Source organism: Python bivittatus, unplaced genomic scaffold, assembly GCF_059951505.1.
Source record: "Python bivittatus isolate LINGU-HERP-01145 unplaced genomic scaffold, Pbiv_v1 ctg000370_np1212, whole genome shotgun sequence".
Lineage (NCBI taxonomy): Eukaryota > Metazoa > Chordata > Lepidosauria > Squamata > Pythonidae > Python > Python bivittatus.
In genome coordinates this window covers 3,065,634-3,083,629 of record NW_028277062.1, presented here as the reverse complement: position 1 = coordinate 3,083,629, position 17,996 = coordinate 3,065,634, and the positions used below count along the sequence as shown (strand labels likewise).

At 57.3% G+C, this 17,996-nt stretch overlaps 2 protein-coding genes across 5 annotated transcripts; one reads left to right on the top strand and one right to left on the bottom strand.

The window, feature by feature from the left end:
• Positions 1-2,656: 2,656 nt before the first annotated feature.
• LOC103062673 (diamine acetyltransferase 1-like) lies at positions 2,657-6,388 on the top strand. Its single transcript, XM_025176655.2, has 6 exons — positions 2,657-2,781; positions 3,185-3,239; positions 3,857-3,940; positions 4,888-4,989; positions 5,712-5,752; positions 5,952-6,388. The coding sequence occupies exons 1-6, from the start codon at positions 2,719-2,721 to the stop codon at positions 6,126-6,128; spliced, it is 522 nt and encodes a 173-aa protein (XP_025032423.1). The 5' UTR covers positions 2,657-2,718; the 3' UTR covers positions 6,129-6,388.
• Positions 6,389-7,289: 901 nt separating this feature from the next.
• On the bottom strand, positions 7,290-17,222 carry CHRNB1 (cholinergic receptor nicotinic beta 1 subunit). 4 transcript variants are annotated; one of them, XM_088142094.1, is made up of 11 exons: positions 16,859-17,222; positions 16,527-16,666; positions 15,219-15,263; positions 14,033-14,142; positions 13,018-13,126; positions 12,582-12,729; positions 11,719-11,910; positions 10,719-10,942; positions 9,720-9,865; positions 8,029-8,176; positions 7,290-7,565 (listed from the first exon to the last, which is right to left on the bottom strand). In XM_088142094.1, exons 1-11 carry the CDS (start codon positions 17,097-17,099, stop codon positions 7,425-7,427), a joined length of 1,644 nt encoding a protein of 547 aa, XP_087998220.1. In that variant the 5' UTR covers positions 17,100-17,222; the 3' UTR covers positions 7,290-7,424. The 4 variants fall into 4 exon arrangements, 3 of the variants coding, with proteins under 3 accessions (XP_087998220.1, XP_007443863.2, XP_087998221.1); XR_015796460.1 differs by lacking the exon at positions 7,290-7,565 and adding an exon at positions 9,043-9,148 and having other exon boundaries at positions 8,041-8,176; XM_007443801.4 differs by lacking the exons at positions 16,527-16,666; positions 16,859-17,222 and adding an exon at positions 15,755-16,462.
• Positions 17,223-17,996: the final 774 nt, after the last annotated feature.

The window sequence follows — 17,996 nt, the reverse complement described above, 5'->3', positions numbered from 1 at the left end:
TGAATCCAGTTGTGGATTAAGGGTCACCTTCTTACCTTCTTTGGTGTTTCCAGAGCTGGAGCTGTTGGTCAGCCACGTCTCCTGCTGCCACTCCTACTGGACGCCCCACTCCAGAGATCTCTGAACTCTCAAAACTTTCCTCCTGCTCCGCTCAACGCCGGGTCTTCCAGAAGCAGAGATGAGGTCTAACCTTGAAGGAAGCTGCCTGGCAGGGCTGTCTGTGTGTGTGTGTGTGTGTGTGTGTAGGAGAGCAAGTGCTACTGCGCAAGCCATGCCATCATCTTGCAAACGATGTGGATGATGCGATTTGCGTCCTGCGTGGCTGGTCCAGAACGCCTCTCCCTGACCTCCCGTGCTGAATGGCTTGGCCCCAGGGCTGCCTTCCCTGCACAGATGTTGTCTGCCTGACGTGCCCGGGGCACAGGCATTGCCCACATCTCTGAACGGTCCCCCCCGCGCGCCCCCCCCCCGTGTTCGCAGTCCTCGCCCCTCCCAAGGCCGCTTGCCTCCAGGGGTCAGTCGGTCTGTTGTCAGCCACCCTCAGAGGTCACGGCAACCTTCCCCAACCTGTCCTTGCAGCCCCTGAGAGGGGATTTGTGGATTCGCATTCGTGCCTTGAGCAGGGGTCAGCCTGGATGGCCAGAAGGGTCCCGTCTGGGCTCAGAATCCTCTCTCCTCTCGAATCGCAGCCACTTTCCCTATTTCTGCCTTGGCTCGACTCCTTCCAGTGTGAGTTACTGTATGCTTGCTTACCCAGCATCTTTCACCTTTGGGCTCTTTTGTTCCTTAGATGTTCTGGCAGGGTTTGTTCGGAGGGGGGGGGAGGGATAGACCTGCTGTGTGTCTGTGTGTGTCTGTGTGTGCGTGCAGGTGCGGTCACTGCCCGTGGAGCTGGCATGGCTGCAGGCAAAACGGTCAGCGGCTTTTCTCATCTCAGGAGCGACTTTCTCTCCTCCTTCAGAGGCGGCTCCTTTCCTGCCACATCTGGCAAAACACGATGCGAGGCTTTTGTGCGTGCAAGCAGCTTCACAACCAGGAGCTTGCTTGTAATGTTTTTAAACACCTTCTCCCACCGCAAGCTCTGAGGGCCTTGGGCACCAACTCCCATCGCTCCTGGGCCTGGGATTGAACGCATCTGCAGAGCAGCAGGTTGGGGAAGGTTGCCGTGACCTCTGAGGGTGGCTGAGAATTGCAGATTCCGTGGGTGTGGGTGTGGGTGTGGGTGTGCAGGCAGGAGTGCGGGCTTCCCCACGGCTTTGGAAGGCAGGCGCCCAAACCCGGGAAGAGCCCAACCCAGCCGACGCAAGAGATGCTGCAAAGACCAGGGCTTGCAAGGATACTAAACATTAACAAGTCACCAGACCGAGAAGAACGCCGTGTGCCGCTCCCTGTCACCGGAGAAAAATGTGCACCTTTGCCACTAAAGCAGGGCACTCCGGCAAAAGGTGGAACAACGAAGTCACCTCTTTAGATGTCAGAGGCGAACTGCTAAATTGGAGGGTACATCTCCAGAGAAGAGGACGAGTCTAGTGACGGCTGCCAGTCACGCTGACTTTATGGAACTTCCACTCTGAGGGGCAGTCTACCTCTGGGTCAGCTGCCGGGAGGTCTTTTCTCACTGCCACCTCCTCCCTAGTAAGCTGTCCCCAGAGACCCACCTGAGGCCTCTCCGGGGGTGTTTTTAGCATCGGTGAACTCTTTTAAGATTCTCCCAAGCGTCTTAGAAGCTGCCTGGGTGCTTTCAGCTTTTATAAAGGGTCTGTTTGTGCCTTTTCCTTTTCTTGGAAAAGCTGCGACCAAACTCCTGATTTCTTGCCACCACAGACCAACGCAGCTTTCTTCCCACAGACTCTAACATTTTCTAAGGTTTGCTTAATAGAATGCCCGATTTTTTGCTGACTTCTGCCTTATCCCGGGAACACCGCTTAACTAATAATGACTAGGACGGGGCTGGATTTGCTAGATCTTTTGCATTTGATTTGCATTTTCCGGGATTGCCTTTCCTGCACGCTGCCTGTCCCAGTGGCCCCTTTGCTTTCCCTCTTCTGCAAAAGGTTTGCTGGCCCCAGACACGCCAAACAGTGTCTGTGGGGCCTCTGGGTCCATCAAACCTGATAGCAGAGACTTAGGTGAACAGCCAGGTCGTCTGTGGGCTAGCATCTTATGCGTCCTCCTCGCATCTCCCAGCCATCGTAACCGAAGAGGTATAAGGCTTGTCTGTTTTCCTGTTATCATGGCTGGATGATGTAGACCAGTGTTTGTCAAGCATGGCAACTTTGAGCTGTGTAGCCTTAACTCCCAGAATCCCCCAGCCAACAGGAACTCTGGGAGTTGAAGTCCACACGTCTTAATTTTGCCAACCCTGATCCAGAAGATGCTTCAAATCCCTAGTGCAGAAAGGCTCAAGTGTCTCCAAAATCCCAGCGGGAGAAATGTCTCTCCTGCAACCTGCCGGTCTCCGCAAGACTTGCCGAGGTGTCTCTCTCAGCCTCCGAAGAGCCCCAAAGGCCCACCCCTGCTTCCCAGCCTCCTTCAGAGAGGAGAGGCTAAGGCTGAACTTGGGACCTTCTGAATGCCAAGTGGGGCAAGTGATGGAGGAAGAGGAGGAGAAGGAGGAGGAGGAAAGACTGGTTTTTCTCCACCTTCTCCTATACTTAATCAACTCAGCAGCACATTGGGCAAAGAGGCAGAGAGAGGAGCAGACAAAGGACAGGCGCCATGAGCTTTGTTGTCCGCCCATGCGCCCCCAGGGATCTGAAGGACATCATGCGCCTTGTCAAGGTGAGGATGAGGAACAGGATGGGCAGAGCAGCATCCAGCGTGGATGGGAGGAGGAACAGGAGCAAGGCTGCCTCCCCCCATGCCTGGGGCCATGACGTGGAGTCCGGCTTGGAGGTCCCTTTGGGCACGTGGCTGAGGGAGATCCAGAAGGCCCAGCTGACCAGGATGGTCCTCCCTTGAGCTGCGCAAGAGCTACGCAGAAGAACGCGTGTTCTTGGGCAGCCCTCGTTCACTGCAGTTGGAGAGGAAAATGTGCTGGTGGATCAGGCCCAAACGAGCAAAGATGGGGCCATTACCGTGCTCCTTCCTGCTCCGGAAGCCCTGCTGTCCTGGGACTCCTCCTGCCTCAGGAGGTGCCTTGAGATCTGAGGGAGCCAGTTAACGTTGCCTCGTCTCTCCGCAGGAGATAGCCGTCATTTACAACGTGCCCCTGGAAACCCTCAGAACCAACGTCCAAGGTATGGGTGGGGCAGGGGGTTTCTGGGCATGTGAAACATCTGCTGGGCTCCCTGAAAGTGCTGAGTTGAGGGGGCAGAGTCCCGCCCAGCTGGGTGTCCCCCATCTTCTAGGGAACCTGCCTTGGCTTGCCTGTGCCTGGGGCTTCCTCCAAGCCCAGCTGGATCTGCAGGAAGGGAGAAGTTGGCTGCATTCGCACAACGGGCTTAAGCCAGTTCCAGAGTGCACCCCCTTCCTGCATTTGAACCATAAACTCCCCAAACCAGCTGGGTTCGCACCACAGGGCAGCTAAAACAACCGTGCAATAAAATAACCCTGGTTCACATCAACCAGGCTGAGCCCAGTGTGTAAATGCGCCTGCTTGTTCTTGACCTCAGCCAAAGGGTGCTGTGTGTCCCCTTCTGACCACAAGCACCTCTCTTTCCAGTCATTCCCTCCAGCCCTATGGGGTTGAAGGCCCAGGAGGAGGGGAAGATGGCAAACGGGCAGCCCAAATCCCGCGGACTTCCACCCTCCCCCCCCCCGCAGCTGCTCACCCCCTTCCCAGTTGGCAAATGAGCAGGGAAGAGAAAGGCTGTTTTTCCAAAAGAGCCACCGTTTTCCTTCTACTTTTCTCTAGAACTGGAAAAGGACGGATTTGGACCTCGCCCTAGGTTTGAGTGCTTTGTGGCTGAAGTTCCTCCGGAGCGAAAAAGCAAGGAAGGTATTTGAATCTGGGGGGAACCCCCTTTCTCTGGGAGGCTGGCATTTCGGGAGGAATAGGAGATGCAGGGATGGGGGCCACAAAGGGGTGATCGAAGCTCTGCGTGTTTGGGGGGTGTGGGCGAGACAGCCATCTTGACCTTTCTGAGTGGTCCCCGGGGGGATTTGCAAATGCTCCTCTCGCACACAGTACCAACTAGCTGGATTTCTGCTCTCCCAATGCCATCTTCACATGAAACGACGCCCAGCATGGAGCATAGAGAGGAGACCCTTGGTTAGACCCGGCAGTTTTCGGCCACTTCCAGAGATGTCCCCAGACCCCCTCTGGCCACAGCTCCCCAAAGCCAGTTTGCAGCCACGCAGTTTCCAGAGGGAAAGAAGATCGCGCCCAGCTTTGTAATAGACCCGCAAAAACTCTATAAGTGGAAGGGAGAGAGCAGGCCGAGGCTTCTCCGAGGGGGAGCCTTCCTGGCACGTGCCTAGCAAATGGGGAAGAGCTCGTCTGCCCAGCCCTGTCACGTTTTCCTTTGAACGGATGTTTCTCCAGCAAGTCTAAAGACAGAGAAGGCTACATATTTGTGTGTTTGCTAGATTTATAGCCCGCTGTTTTGTTCAGGAGCTCAACGTGGCATTCGCAGCACTCCTTCCCCTTATTTTTTGAAGGGTGATACGGCGTAGCCATGAGGACAGTGTCACGCTCCCATCGTGCAAATGGTGACATACGATATCCATAGGATGCCATTTGCTCCTCGTGCCCCCCACCCCCTGTGCAGCACCCGTGCGATGTGGCCTGCCCCCCTTGTGAAATTCTGGGAACGGCTCAGAGCCATCCTGGCTGGCGGAAGAGGGGCAGTTTGGCAGAACCTCGTTGGAGGGGCGGCTGGCGCTTTCTGCCCCCTCTTGCGTGGCCACGTCTGCACAGTCGCCGTTCTCCCACTTTCTCTGCAGGTCACACTCTGGTTGGATACATCCTCTCCAGCTACACCTACAACAGCTGGAAGGGGAAAAACCTCTATATGGACAACTTCTACGTCATGCCGGAATTTAGAGGTGAGATTGGGAAACAACGCTGGGTTGCCTTTGGCAGTTGGGCTCCCGTTCTCTGCCAAGCCACGTTACGCTTGACCGTGGTTTCCCAAGTAAGTCGCATTTGCTTGCCTTCCCACCACATACTCATCGAGAAACCACGGGGTAAAACTTCCAGGCCCCCCCCCGAGCCACAAGACCCGCTCATGGACTTGCTAATTGCTCGAACGCAGGACACGGTCCGAACACTTGGGATGCTGAACCGAAGGGGCGCGGCCACCCAGGCCCAAGTCATGATGCCTTCATGCCAGTGAGGCAGATGACGCCATGGCACGCGCAACATCATGTGCCCCCCCCTGGCCCGGATAGACTCCCACTTCCAGGCGAGGCGTTCTTTGTCGCCTTGCTATATTTCATTCATTCACAATTCCAGAGCGCAGGCAAGGGCCAACGTCCGACTGCAACGTCCTGAGATTTCTCGGCGTTGCTGTTTGCCACCTCCCCCCCCCCCCCAGCAAATCTACAGGCACCTGCAGACTTTTCCTCCAGGCCACGGCCACCGGCTTATCTCGTGGCGGGGGTCCCACCAGATTAGGCAAGGAAGCACTTCTTTCCTTTGCTGGGCTACCGACCCACATTCCTGGGGGACACCAAGTCCTGCTGTGGACCTGCCTGCCTTCCTGAGGGCGAGAACGGGGTCCGGCCCCCCTGACTTCCCCCTTCTCTTCTGACTCCCTTCCTTGCAGCAATGCGGATCGGGAATTCCCTGCTGAACGAAGCAGCCAAGGTGAGCCCCCCCACCCCCCCGGGGATTGTGCTGTGCCATTTCACCCACTGGGCCTCAGAGGGCTTACCATGGCACTGCGGGGGGAGGGAGGCCAAATGTCTCCTCTGCCCAATGTTTGCCCCAGTTATCGCTGATGTCCAGATGGGGCGGGCACTGAGTTTTTGCATACTGATTTTTCTCCCCCCCCCCGCACTTTCAGGCTGCCTGGCAGCAAGGCTGCTCCGAGCTTCGTATGCACGTTTTCTTCCATAACCCAAACAACACGGCCTTCCTTGAGAGGCGGGGAGGAGAAAACCTCACGGTCAAGGAAGGCTGGAATCTGCTCCGGTTTTACGAGGACCGGCTCCGCAAAATGGCGGACCAGAGCCAAGCCTAGCATCAGGTGGGGGTGGGGAGGGGCTTTTGGGACTGAGCCCTCCACCCCACCCGCCCTTCTGGCACTCCACACGGTCCGGGTCTGCGCAAGAAGAAGGGGGAATTGCCTTCTGAGCGCACGCCACGTGCCCTGAGAGATTAGGAGCTGGAACTGGAGGACGGGAAACGGCCGGGAAGCATGGGTGCTGGGACCTTTGGCCTGAGGGGAACCTGGGGGATCCTTGGAACTAAGGTCTATAAAGGAAAAAGTGTTCACAGAAGCATCTTGTACTGTTTATTCTATAACCGATTTAGCACAATATTTTCCCAGTAATATTTAACCGGGTTAATCTCGATAGGACTTTGAACCTCACTGCTTCAACCGCTGGCTACCCTGGTGTTTCGCCCTGGCTTCGGTCTCCCTCTTTTCCCTCTGACCATGCTCTGCATAGGGCATCTTCAGGGTGCTCAGTCAGACAAGGGGGAGCGTGAGACGTCACACTCCTGAGCCCTTGGAAACCAAAATCAATGCTTTCCACAAAACCTTTCCTTCTGTGCAAGGGAGGGAAGGCATATTTGAAGCCCCCAAAAACCCTTATCGCCCCCATTCCGACAAGGTTCCTAACACCAAACTCTTTAACATTTGGGGGAAACAGAAGAGGGTCACAAAACAGGATGGAGTTATGTTTGTTGTGAACCGTTCGTTGCGTGTCACTGGAAGCAAATGAGGAAGAAATCTGAGCCCACAAAGGATAGATTCACGTTCTACAGGCTATAGTTCCATTAAAGGCTATAATCCCATTAAAATAAGAAAAGTAGCATTTTTAAAGAAGTGTCTGATTTTCAATGGAAAAAAAACCCAGCATTAGTTACATCCTGGTCAGGTCCTCACCTTTCTGGAAAGCACAAAACTGGGAGAAGGGCTTGTAGGGGAAGACACAGTGAGTAAACCAGAAGGAAATTGGGAGTGTAAGAGCGTCTGACACAAGGAAGGACAGAGGCACCGATTAGGTCTCTCTCTACGCACGATGAGAGCAAAACTCGCCAGGCTTAATTGTTCCAAACCGAGTCTCGGCTGTGAAACGTAACAAGACTCTGGAGCAGCCCTCCCTAAGGCGGGGTCCTCCAGCTGTCTTGGAGTCCAACTCCAATCATCCTCAGCCCCTTGCCGGTGGGGGGACATGGGAGTCCGTCCAACCCGTTTGGAGGGTGCCACGTTGGGGAAGCTGCTCTGGATGAAGATTGCTGCGGGCCTGGCCATCTCCCTTGGGGTCCTCTTCTCCGGCCGGTGGGCCGCCTTCTTGGCAGGAGGGGCTCCTCAGAGGAAAGGCTGCTCCGGGGGCAGGTGGAAGCTGGCGTCCAGGAAGATGGTGAGGGTGCCGGTGGTGGTGAAGACGATGAAGGTCCAGAAGAACAGCCGATCCACCACGAAGGCAACGTATTCCCAGTCTTCCTTCAGCTGGAGGAGTTGGGAGAAGGGAAGAGAGGAGAGACGTCCATGGGGGCGTGAGGGGCCGTGGAAAGGCCCCCTCCACCGCACATGCACGCTTGGGGTAGGGAGCAGCTCAGCTCCCTTCTGGGTTGGCGCACGGCCAAGGGCACGATGTCCCCCTTGCACTGCCCAGCAGGATCTCCTGCGCCTTGCGGGAGACAAGGTCCTTGCACAACCCCTGTGGATTACTGCAAACTGCCCTGGGTGTCCACAGGAAGGGGGTCAAAAAAGGCAAGATGGCCATAACCACGAATCAAAGCCCGCAACACATGAAAAGGGTAGGGCTCTGATTGCTTGGCTGTGGCTGCCACGGAGTTTTTTGACCCTCTCCCTGCGGATTCCCGAGCAACCTGCACAACGAGGGATCGCTCTTTCCCCAGGCGCTCTCAAGAAGCTCTGCAAACCGATTTGCCCCTTCCCCCCAACTCACGGCATCGTAATCTTCCTGCTCCTGAAGCTGTTCGGCGATGTACGAGACAGCATCCACGGCGGATTTCAAGTCGGGAGGGAGGGCGATGCCGTGACTGGGGCCGTCGATGAACTTCCGCAGGTCTGTGGAGAGGGTCTCCAGCTGAAACCTTGAAAGAGCGGGAGAGGATTTGACCTTCCGATGAAGAACAGGCAAGTGGCGTCTTCTCATTGACCGGCCCGAGTCTCTGGGGTTCAGGGCAGGCAAAGAATGGACCTTCTCAGCAGCCACGAACAGCGCGTGGGGCCATCTAGAAGAGGCTACGAAGAGGAGGAGGAGGAGGAGGAGGAGGAGGCGGCGGCGGCCATGCACGTTGGTGGACAGATATGGTGAATTGCATCATTTACATGATGATGTCGTGATGCATGTGACGCCACATGTTCCCCCGGTCCCTCCAAAAGGAGCCGAAATATTCGCCCGTACAGAGCAGAGGCCATACTTAACTGAGAAGGCTTTGCTTTACTCTCAATGGGCTCCACGATTAAATAAACGAACCTGACTGACGTCATTCAGTGCGCTCGTTCTCTGATTGGCTCCAGCAAATTAGTTGCCAGCCCCTTTGTATCTAGATCAGATCCCCCCATCTGTGGGCGTTGGATTCTGATTCAAAAGAATCAAAGCCAATTATCTCAAAGCTGAAAGTGCACCTAAAATCCCTATTATTCCCAGTTGATGGAGTTTGCCCACAGTACTATTTTAAGGTACGAAAGACAGAAAAAAAGTTTTATGGAAAGGGCTGCAAAGAAAGGAAACATCCATCATCTAAAAAAGGGGACTATTTGCATATTTCTGGGTTTTTTTTCCTTTGGAAAGTGGTGCTGCTGTGGGCTCAAAGGACGATGAAAACTTTGCATAGGAAACTTTGGCCTGGTTTTCTCCATACAACCCTTCCCACTCTGCTTCACTGCCAGAAAAGCTTCTGGGGTGGGTGGGGGGAATCCACCTAGGACTTTGCTCTGTGCCCCAATAAAATACCTTGGAAAGACTTGGTTCCCAGGCTTAGTTTTATTCATTCCCAACTAACCAATCCAGAATGCGTGTTATTGTTCTGCAACATTATCTTCCCAACATACAGTACTTTCTGTTTGAAAAAATGCGGAAAGTGGGGCATGCTTTTGATATTAGGACATCTCCAAAAAGCCAGCCCGCCTGCCTTCCCCCCTTCCTTCCCCCCTTCCTTCCCCCCTTCCTTCCCCCCTTCCTTCCTTCCTTCCTTCCTTCCTTCCTTCCTTCCTTCCTTCCTTCCTTCCTTCCTTCCTTCCTTCCTCCCTCCCTCCCTCCCTCCCTCCCTTCCTTCCTTCCTTCCTTCCTTCCTTCCTCCTTCCCTCTCTTCCTTCCTCCCTCTCTTCCTTCCTCCCTCCCTCCCTCCCTTCCTTCCTCCCTCCCTCCCTTCCTTCCTCCCTCCCTCCCTCCCTCCCTCCCTCCCTCCCTCCCTTCCTTCCTTCCTTCCTTCCTTCCTTCCTTCCTTCCTTCCTTCCTTCCTCCCTCCCTTCCTCCCTCCCTCCCTCCCTTCCTCCCTTCCTCCCTCCCTCCCTTCCTCCCTCCCTCCCTCCCTCTCTTCCTTCCTCCCTCTCTTCCTTCCTCCCTCCCTCCCTCCCTCTCTTCCTCCCTCCCCCTGAATTCATTTCCTACCCTAAAGCGTCGGTTTGTACCTGCCGGGTTTGGAACGGTCGCAGGCAGGGGTGCGGATGAAGTACTCGTCAGCGTGGCGGCTGCTTTTCACCAGCGTCTCCCTGAGGGGCGGTTCCGGCTTTGGGCGCCGCAGGCACAAATACCGGGGGAGTTTGTGGATAAAGATCTAGAGAAGCAGCAAGAGAACACTCCTCTATTTATTCTCTTCTTAATCTGACTAATAACCAGAGCTTTCTGGACAGAAGACAGAGCTTTAAAATAATGCAGTTGTAAAATAAAAAGTGTAAATAGAAAGTAAGAACAGTGGGGTACATAAAAAACATCACATAGGATAGAATAGAGTCCAGAGCAGATGAGGGAGTCAAAAAAGTCAAGATGGCAGATGCAATGGACATGAAAAAGGGGCAGAGCTCCAGTCGCGTGGTTTCAGCTGCCATCTTGACTGTTTGCCCCACCCCGCCCCACCCCGCCCCACCCCACGATCCTGTTGTTATACCTCTGTTGATGCAGCCCAAGATCGCACTGGCTCTTTTGGCAGCTGCAGCCCGCTTCTGGCTCAGGCTTAACGCACGGCCCGCCAGGGCACCCAGATCCTACTCCCAAGTCAGGGGGCTTGCTTTGGATGCAGGACAGGGAATCTGTGGAGCGGGAGTGGCTCTCCTGCTGTCCTGCGCTCTTCACACTGGATTTCGATAGAGGCTAAATCATAGATCGAGCCATCGGTCGAAATCCTCCATCAACGGCTGGAGGATTGTATTGGCAGGGAGACACCAAGTGTTAGGCTGGTCTGATCTATGTGATGGCTTGAGGATGGGCGGAGGGCCCACGAGTCCCCCAGAGGGGATGGCCGGAAGGGCCCTTTCCAAGGGGCCGAGGCCTGCCAGGTCGAGGGAACTGGGCTGCCAGAAGAGCTGAGCTCCCGTCTCCCCCGCATGACGGCGGAGGGAAGTCTCAAACCCCAGGATGGGTTCCCAGGTCAGTCTGGTGGAAAAGCAGGAAGGCCCTCTCGCCCCCTTTACCTGCCTCACCCAGAAGGGCATCTTGTAGGAACTGGGTGAGCGATGGTGAATGTTGAGGACCACCACGCTGAAGATGACAGAGAAAGTCACCAAGATCATTGTGAACGTGAGGTATTTGATGATGATCGGCACTGCCAGGGACGTCTCTGGGACCTTTTTGGCCAACAGGAGCAAGAAGACGGTGAGGGTGAGGAGCGCGAAGATGGAGAGGGTCATCTTCTCACCTGGTTCAAGCGGGAGGGGAAGTCAGGCTCGGCCAAGGCCCCCTTCCCAGGCAGAGACAGGGGCCCAGAGCCCGAGTCCGCAGCTCAAAGGCAGGGCTGGTCTGGGCCCCTGCCAAGAGCCGCAGGCAGAAGGAAACCATCTGCGCTCCCCAGGAACGAGGACCGCTTCCAAACGGCAGCGACCTCTCCAGGAAGCCCCCGGTTCAGTTCACAGGAGACGTCCCCTTCTACCCCACGAGGAGGCATTGTGAGAGGGCAAGTTACGGACCCCTTCCTTTGGTCCTCGGGGGGCAGGAAGCGGGGGCAAATTACACCAGGATTCCCGTAAAGACGGGGAGCCCGTGAGACGCCTGGTGGCCCTTCGCCTTGAAAAGGTGGGACGAGGCGCAGCCCTTGAGGAAACCGACGGTCCGGCGGTTCCCCCCGCCACCTTCCCACAAGCACTGTTCCAGCGGCTTCCTGGTTTGGGCCCCCCTCTGAAGGGGACCAACTCTGCTCCAAGGGGCCCGGGAGGAAGCCCCCGGAGAGCAAGACTGCCGGAGACTGGCCTGAGTTGAGGTGAACTTTGGGAGGACTGGGGGACCCTTTTTGCTCACTGCCCTGTGGATGCCCACGCTCCCCCGCCCGGCAGAAGGAAGTCCCAGCAATAGGAAGGGGTGGCATGAGGGGGCATTGAGGGCACCAGGAAGGAGACGGTATTGCGCCATTTCAAGGGAATGAGCTCCAAGGGAAGATGCCCCCCACGAAAGCCCCAGAGGCCCCTCGCGGTGGCTCACCAGCATCCGGCGGGAGATAAAAGACGAAGATGGCCAGGATGGTGATCAGGATACAGGGAATGATGACGTTGATGAGGTAGAAGAGCGGCTTCCGGCGGATGATGAGGTAGAAGGTGATGTCCTCGTAGAGCGGGTCCTCCGGGTGGGTGTTCTTGCGGGCCGGTTTGTGCAGGATCTCCCACTGCCCGTTGTCTGCGGAGAGAAGGACAGAAGGACGTCCGGAAGGAAGGCCCGCGACCCCCGCCGGCCTCTCCTCCAGTGGCGCCGGGGGCTTCCCTCGTGGCTCCCCAGCCACCCGTCTTCTTGAGCGGGGTGAGGAAGGACCCCAAGAGACGGAGCTGGACAGAGCGGCGGAGCTCCTGTCTGGACGGGGCAGAAGGCGGTCCGGAGAGGGGAAGGTGGTCTCCGGGGAAGGGGCAGGATTTTGTGGCAAGTCCTGGATCGGATTGGCTCGGATAGAAGGCAGCAGGGTCTTTGGAAGCCTTGCCCCAAATCTCTTTTACGGTGGCGTAAGAAACAATACGGACATCTTGATTTGGGGCCGGGAGGTCAAAAAAGTCAAGATGGCCGCTGCCACGGCGCAGTCACAACCTGTCCTTTTTTTACAGGCATTGCAGGGCTTCAGCCGCAAGATGGCAGCTGACACCTTGACTCTTTCTACCCTCCCCACGGACACCCGCGACTTGAAGGAGACTTCGTGAAAAAGAAAAAAGAGAGAGCGGAGCAAACATGCATTAACTGCATGCTGAGGGTGGGGCGCCTATGAAATGTTCGGGGTTTGCATGACCATAAACGAAGCTGGGTTTGCCCAGCGGACAGGCGAGCCCCGCCCCATCGCAGGCGCTGACCCGCAGGCACCTCACCAATAAAGGTGTTTTCATATATGTGGATCTCCTTCACCTCCTGCCCGTCCTCGTCGACGGGGTGCAGAAGGGTGATCTCCGAGGCGTCGTAAGTGTACGACCGGAAGACCATGGTGCAGTTTTGCCAGTCAAACGGGAAATAGGTCACCTGTGGTCCCACAAAGAACAAGAGACAGAAGCAGCAAGTATCTGCCCCCTAAGCCTTTAATGACATCTTGCTTGATTAAACACTTCCCCGTTCCCGACGCGAGGGCGCCTTGCACAGGGAGATATTCTCTGCACCTGTGCGTGGTGAGTTGGCACCGATCGCTTGCCCGTGAGGGGTAAACTTATAAGCCCCTTCAGAGCTGCTTTTCTCAGCCTCCCCCCTTCCATGATGGGTTGGACTACAAACCCCATCAGGCAGAGAGAACCAAAGGCTGGGGCAGAGCCTAACCTGGATGCTGCAGCTGGTCCGATAAAGGGCCGGGGGCTGCCAGCGGACCCTCCCGTCGTGGCGCACGAGGACGTTCCCGCTGAGAGCAATTCCAAAGACACCATCATTGCTGGACGGGAGGAGAGAAGACGGGGAAACGGGTTTGGCCTTCCGCAGAAAGAGCCATGCTCAAAAACCTCATCAGAGCAGCGAAGCCTTAAAGTGGGCAGCTTCAGACTTAAGTTAATTGAATTCAGCTGAAATGGGGAAAAAATCACTAAAATGTGTACTCTTTTCTGCTTTCCACCTGCAAGGTGTCCGTGGGTTTTCCATCAAATAGAAAAAATAGAAAATAGAAACCAGGAGGCTGTGAGTTCTAGTTCCGCCTGAGGCATGAAAGCTGGTTGGGTGACTTTGGGCCAGTCCTGCTCTCTCAGCCCAGCCCACCTCACGGGGGTGTTGTTGCAGGGACAATGGGAGGAGGGAGGAGTATCAGGTCTGTTCCCTGCCTTGAGTTATTTATAAAAATAAGAAAGGCGGATTAAAAAAATCTAAAAAAAAGTATGAATTCCATTCATTTATTAATAAACCTCCCTTCATTCACGAATAAATCTTTCATTCATTTATTCGTTCATTCATCTGACTGGCACACTACCAAATCCTGTAAGGTTTTGGCTGCTGGAGGGGGCTTAAGAAGGGCCAGACTTGGGTGTCCATTTTTGGCACCTTTAGGGAGAGATGGGCTGCAATTCAGACCCTTTGCAGTGGACCATCGAAAAGAAGGGGGGGGTTAGAGGGTGACACTGTGACCCCCACCATGCAGATTTGGACCACCCCTGTGCACGGGCCTTAGCCGACTCAGTGGTGGTCATCCTCCTCTGCCCCTGCTGGTCCCCAGACTTCCACGCAAGGCCAGAGAGGCTCCCTCTGTTCCCCTCTCAGCAGTGGGGGAAAACCCTCCAGCTGAACCCCCCCGTCCCACCCCTTGGTGGTCGCCCAGGCCAGCATCAAGGTCCTGGTCCTCAGGGCTGCTCACTTGTTCATGAGAACAACCTCAGGGAGCCACACTTCCTCTGCATAGAGTCGGATGGAGGTGATCCCCTCAAACTCAGCCGGATCCCAGGTGAGCCGATAGTCGATCCACTCCTGAGAGAGAAAGGGAGGTCCCACGAGGAAGACGACAGAATAATCCGGCAGAAAAAAGGAAAAATCACAGCTTGGCCAATAAGGTCAGTTAACAGAAAGCTAGGACAGGAAGGCCTGGCGCAATATGGTTCATGGGGTCACGAAGAGTCGGACACGACTTAACGACTAAACAACCACAACAACAAACAGAAAGCTGCATGAGATCGGCTGCCCTGGAGCTCTGCCCCTCTCTCCCGGCTCTTTGTGGGCCACATCCTTCCTGCTACAGGCCCAGATGCCCTCCCGACAATCTCTGTACAGGTGGGCTTGAACCCAGGTCTCTCCCTTCCTCTGCCCCCCTCCCCACCCTGGAGAGCTGCTCTCTCCTCCTCCAGCTTCTGAGCTTGTCCATCGAGCAAAACCGCCCCATGTTTGTTTGGCCCTCTGCAACCAGGAGCTCGAGAAAACCATCGTCGCTTTCCTAATGCTGTGGTAGAGGCAGGAGTGTCCACAGGGGGCGAAAAAGTCAAGATGGCCACAGCCACTGCAGGCCTGAAGGCTCACACCTGGGTGGTGTGTAAAAAAAGGGATGGGCTGTGGTCCCCTGGACAGTTTTCTCGACCCCTCTGGACATCCCTGGGCAGAGGCCAGCGACTTCCACAAATGCTTCGTCCAATAAGGGCACCCATCTCCCCCAGCAGCCTGCAAATGTGGCGCACGCAAGTCCTTCCTCTTTAGCCCAGGCATCTCACTCGTAGCACCCAGAAAAAACTCAGGAAACGCAAAGTCTCTGGAGGAAGCCCCTGCCAGGTTAAGGCACCCCCTACCACCATCACCTCTGCTTCCAGCTTGAGAGGAGAAAGCCTGCTAGATCTGCTTTAAATATATCCTTAATTCCTTAGCAAGACAGGTTTGGGCTGGGTGGCTGTATGAGAAAGAGGGCCGTCTTTAAACCCGAGTCTGGCCTCGTGGCCATCACAACAGGGCCGGGGGGAGAAAGAAGTCCATGCTCTGGGGATGTGCTGTGAGAAAAAGACCCTCTTTCCTTTGGCAGACCAAACATCAGTGCTTGCGGAAGGCAGCCTTTTTTTACTCACCTTATCCATGTACACTTTGACGGTCAGCTCTTCATCTTTTTCATTCTAAGGAGAAGAAAACGGCAAAGATGCCTCGTGTGTCTTTTCGTGCTTTCTAGAGCGTCCGCACTGGGGGACTTCCAACATTCTGGCCGAAAGAGAAAAACTCCCTCCCGGGAAGAGCCGGCAACTGAGAGAGGTGCTGGGCCCCTCTGCGGTGGATGGGTTCAGGCCAAGGGTGGATATCTGGACCCCCGCATTGAGCAGGGGGTTGATTCGATGGCCTCGAGGACCCCCTCCCACTCTAAGGCTCTAGTCTTCAGCCAGCCTCTTGCTGTGCAGCACCTCTGGGCGGTGCCGGTCCTGGGAAGGGAAGGGACCCCACGCTTGGATAAAAGAGGGAGGCTTCTTGGTGGAGGCTCCCCCTTGGGGATCTCTCCCTTGGGAAATGCAGAAGGTTCCCACTCTTTTCCTTTTGAAGCCCATCTGGGTTTCCCTGGCATGATTTCATTCTTCTCAGTTATGCTATTTGCAACTGTATTGCGGTGACTCCCAACCTGGCCCCCGTTCCTTAGAAGAGGCAGGGCAGGCGAGGACCCTGCGCAGGCGGCCATCGCTGAGTGGCCGGGAGCTTTATCCCAGGAGGAAAAGAAGGGAGGGCCGCCCGAGCCAGCAAACGGCACGGAGCTGCCTGGGACTGCACCGCAGCCCCTCCAAGGTCAGGAGTCAGGGCCGGCTTAGCCCCTGTCCTGCCCAGCCCCGTCCATCCGGACCGGGGGCAGGAGCCCTCTTGCTGTCCGCGGGGTTTTCCCCGGCCGGCCGGAGGAGGAAAACGTTTCCGGAAAGGCCCCAGTCCCCAACAGGCGGGAGGGGGCATCAGCTGCAGCCGGACGGGAGTGGACAAAGAGCTATTAATAGCCTGCCTGCTCAGCTGTTGCCGCTCCCCTGAGCCCCTCGCAGGGCCGGCACCAAGCGAGCAAAGCCGCCCGGCCGACGGGCGCCGCCGCGCGCAGCGGCTTCCCAAGGCGCGTCGAGCAGACTTGTGGGGACGCGGCTCCCGTGCCGGCCAGCCCCGGCGACGCAGAAGCTGCCTGCGCCCAGGAGCCACCCCCCCCATCCCCGTCTCAGACCCTCGGGATTAAATGCTGCGGGGCCCACGCGCCTCCCTGCCCAACCGCTCGCCAGCGGGGCCTCTGGACTGGAGGTGGGAGCCCGGGATCCGCCTGCTTGCTCCGCCGGCCCGGGCAACGGGGCAGGAGGTCTGGGCCTCCCCCGGTCGCGGCCCCGCCCCGCTGCGGCCCCCTTCTCCCGCCCCGGGAGTCCACTTACTAAGCTGATGAGCTGCGAGAGCGAGATGCCCACCCTCACCGGGACTTTGCCGGGGACCCGGCGCACCGGGAGGACGGTGCTGGAGTAGTTCTCGAAGAGCCGCTTTCTCAGGCGCCCTTCGACCTCGGAAGCCCCCGCGCCTAGAGGGGGAAGAGAGGAGAGCGGCGGGGCTGGAGGCGGCGGCGGGGCGGGGGGCTATTGTGCCAGCGCCCCCGGCGGGCAGGTCCAGCCTTCCCAAGCCGGCTTGGGGACGCCAGCCGGTCAGCCAGCGGGGCTTCCGGGGCCCCTCCTGCCCGGGCCACCCTGCTCGGGGGCGGCGGGGCCAGGCCTACCTGCGACGGAGAGCAGCCAGAGGAGCCCCCCGAAGACCACCCAGCTGAGCATGGCGGGCCTCTTGCTGCCCCGATCTCCCGGCGGGACGGCGCGCACTGCGCCTCCTCTCCGCCGCCGAGAGCTGCCTGGTGGCACCCGCGGCCGCCAGTCTGGTGGGGAGGGGACCCGTCTTGGGTTCCTGGGGGGATTACCCAGCTGCGGAAGGCATTTCCGCCCGGCCAGCTGTCCCAGGAAGGGCATCCAAGGCAGGCCCGGAGCCCTCTCCGGTTGCAGCCCCGGCGGGAAGCGAGAGGCGCCCAGGGAGGGCGGGCGGACAGGGGCATTGCCGCCACCACCGCCGGGCAGAATCTGGGCCCCGGCCTGGGCGGCCCCGGAGTAGAGAAGGGCAGCACAGCAGGACCCGGGCAGGAAGAGTTATCCCCCCCCCCCGGGAAAGGGGGAACAGGTGAGCCCACCCAAGGGAGCCTCCGGGGCGCTGCTGGGCTGGGGTCCCGTCTGGAAGGAGCTGCCGGCAGCTGGCACCGCTGATCCAGCCCCTCCCGGACTGCAGAAGGTCTGTGTTCAATCCAGAGCTCCCCAGTTCAGGGTGGGTGGAAGTCAGGAGGGAAGACGCCTGGCCCTGCCCCTTCGCCAGCCTGGCCCTCCTAACAGCTTGGTTTACAGCTCCCGCCACCTCCAACCTGCGTAGTTGGGGGGGAGGCAGCAGCCCACCCCACCTGTCCCCCAGCCCACACCCTGACCCTGCGAGGCCCCGGGTTCAACCTTCCTCGATCAGCAGGCAAGCAAATCCCAACAGGAACCGAAAGGCTTTTGTAGAAATCACAGGCGAAAGTTCGGGAGGAGAATGAATTCCTGGAAGCGCATTTCTGAAGCCCTGCAACAACCCCCCCCCCCCCAAGACAAGGTGAGAAAGAACTGTAGAAAGTTTCCTTTATTTCAGGGTGCCAAACCAGGGCGGCCTGACCCCTCGCCCCCGGGAGGTGGGCCACGGCTGGGGGTAGCCATTTCTCATGCAGGGCGCTGAGGACCCAGGGCGCCTCCCGCAATTATTGTGGATATTATTATTATTGCTTTTCTGGGCTGGTCGAGGGGACGAGGACAAGGCGGGGGGGGAGGCGGGGCAGGGGCGGAGCTAAG

Excerpts from the sequence above, each read along its gene's own strand:
- LOC103062673 (XM_025176655.2), top strand. The coding sequence starts at position 2,719 with ATGAGCTTTGTTGTCCGCCCATGCGCCCCCAGGGATCTGAAGGACATC. Across the intron at positions 3,941-4,887 it reads GGAGCGAAAAAGCAAGGAAG|GTCACACTCTGGTTGGATAC; the intron begins GTATTTGAATCT and ends CTTTCTCTGCAG. Across the intron at positions 5,753-5,951 it reads TGCTGAACGAAGCAGCCAAG|GCTGCCTGGCAGCAAGGCTG; the intron begins GTGAGCCCCCCC and ends CCGCACTTTCAG.
- CHRNB1 (XM_088142094.1), bottom strand. The coding sequence starts at position 17,099 with ATGCCCTTCCTGGGACAGCTGGCCGGGCGGAAATGCCTTCCGCAGCTG. Across the intron at positions 13,127-14,032 it reads GAGGTTGTTCTCATGAACAA|CAATGATGGTGTCTTTGGAA; the intron begins GTGAGCAGCCCT and ends CCTCCCGTCCAG. Across the intron at positions 9,866-10,718 it reads TGCCCTTCTGGGTGAGGCAG|ATCTTTATCCACAAACTCCC; the intron begins GTAAAGGGGGCG and ends CTGCTTCTCTAG.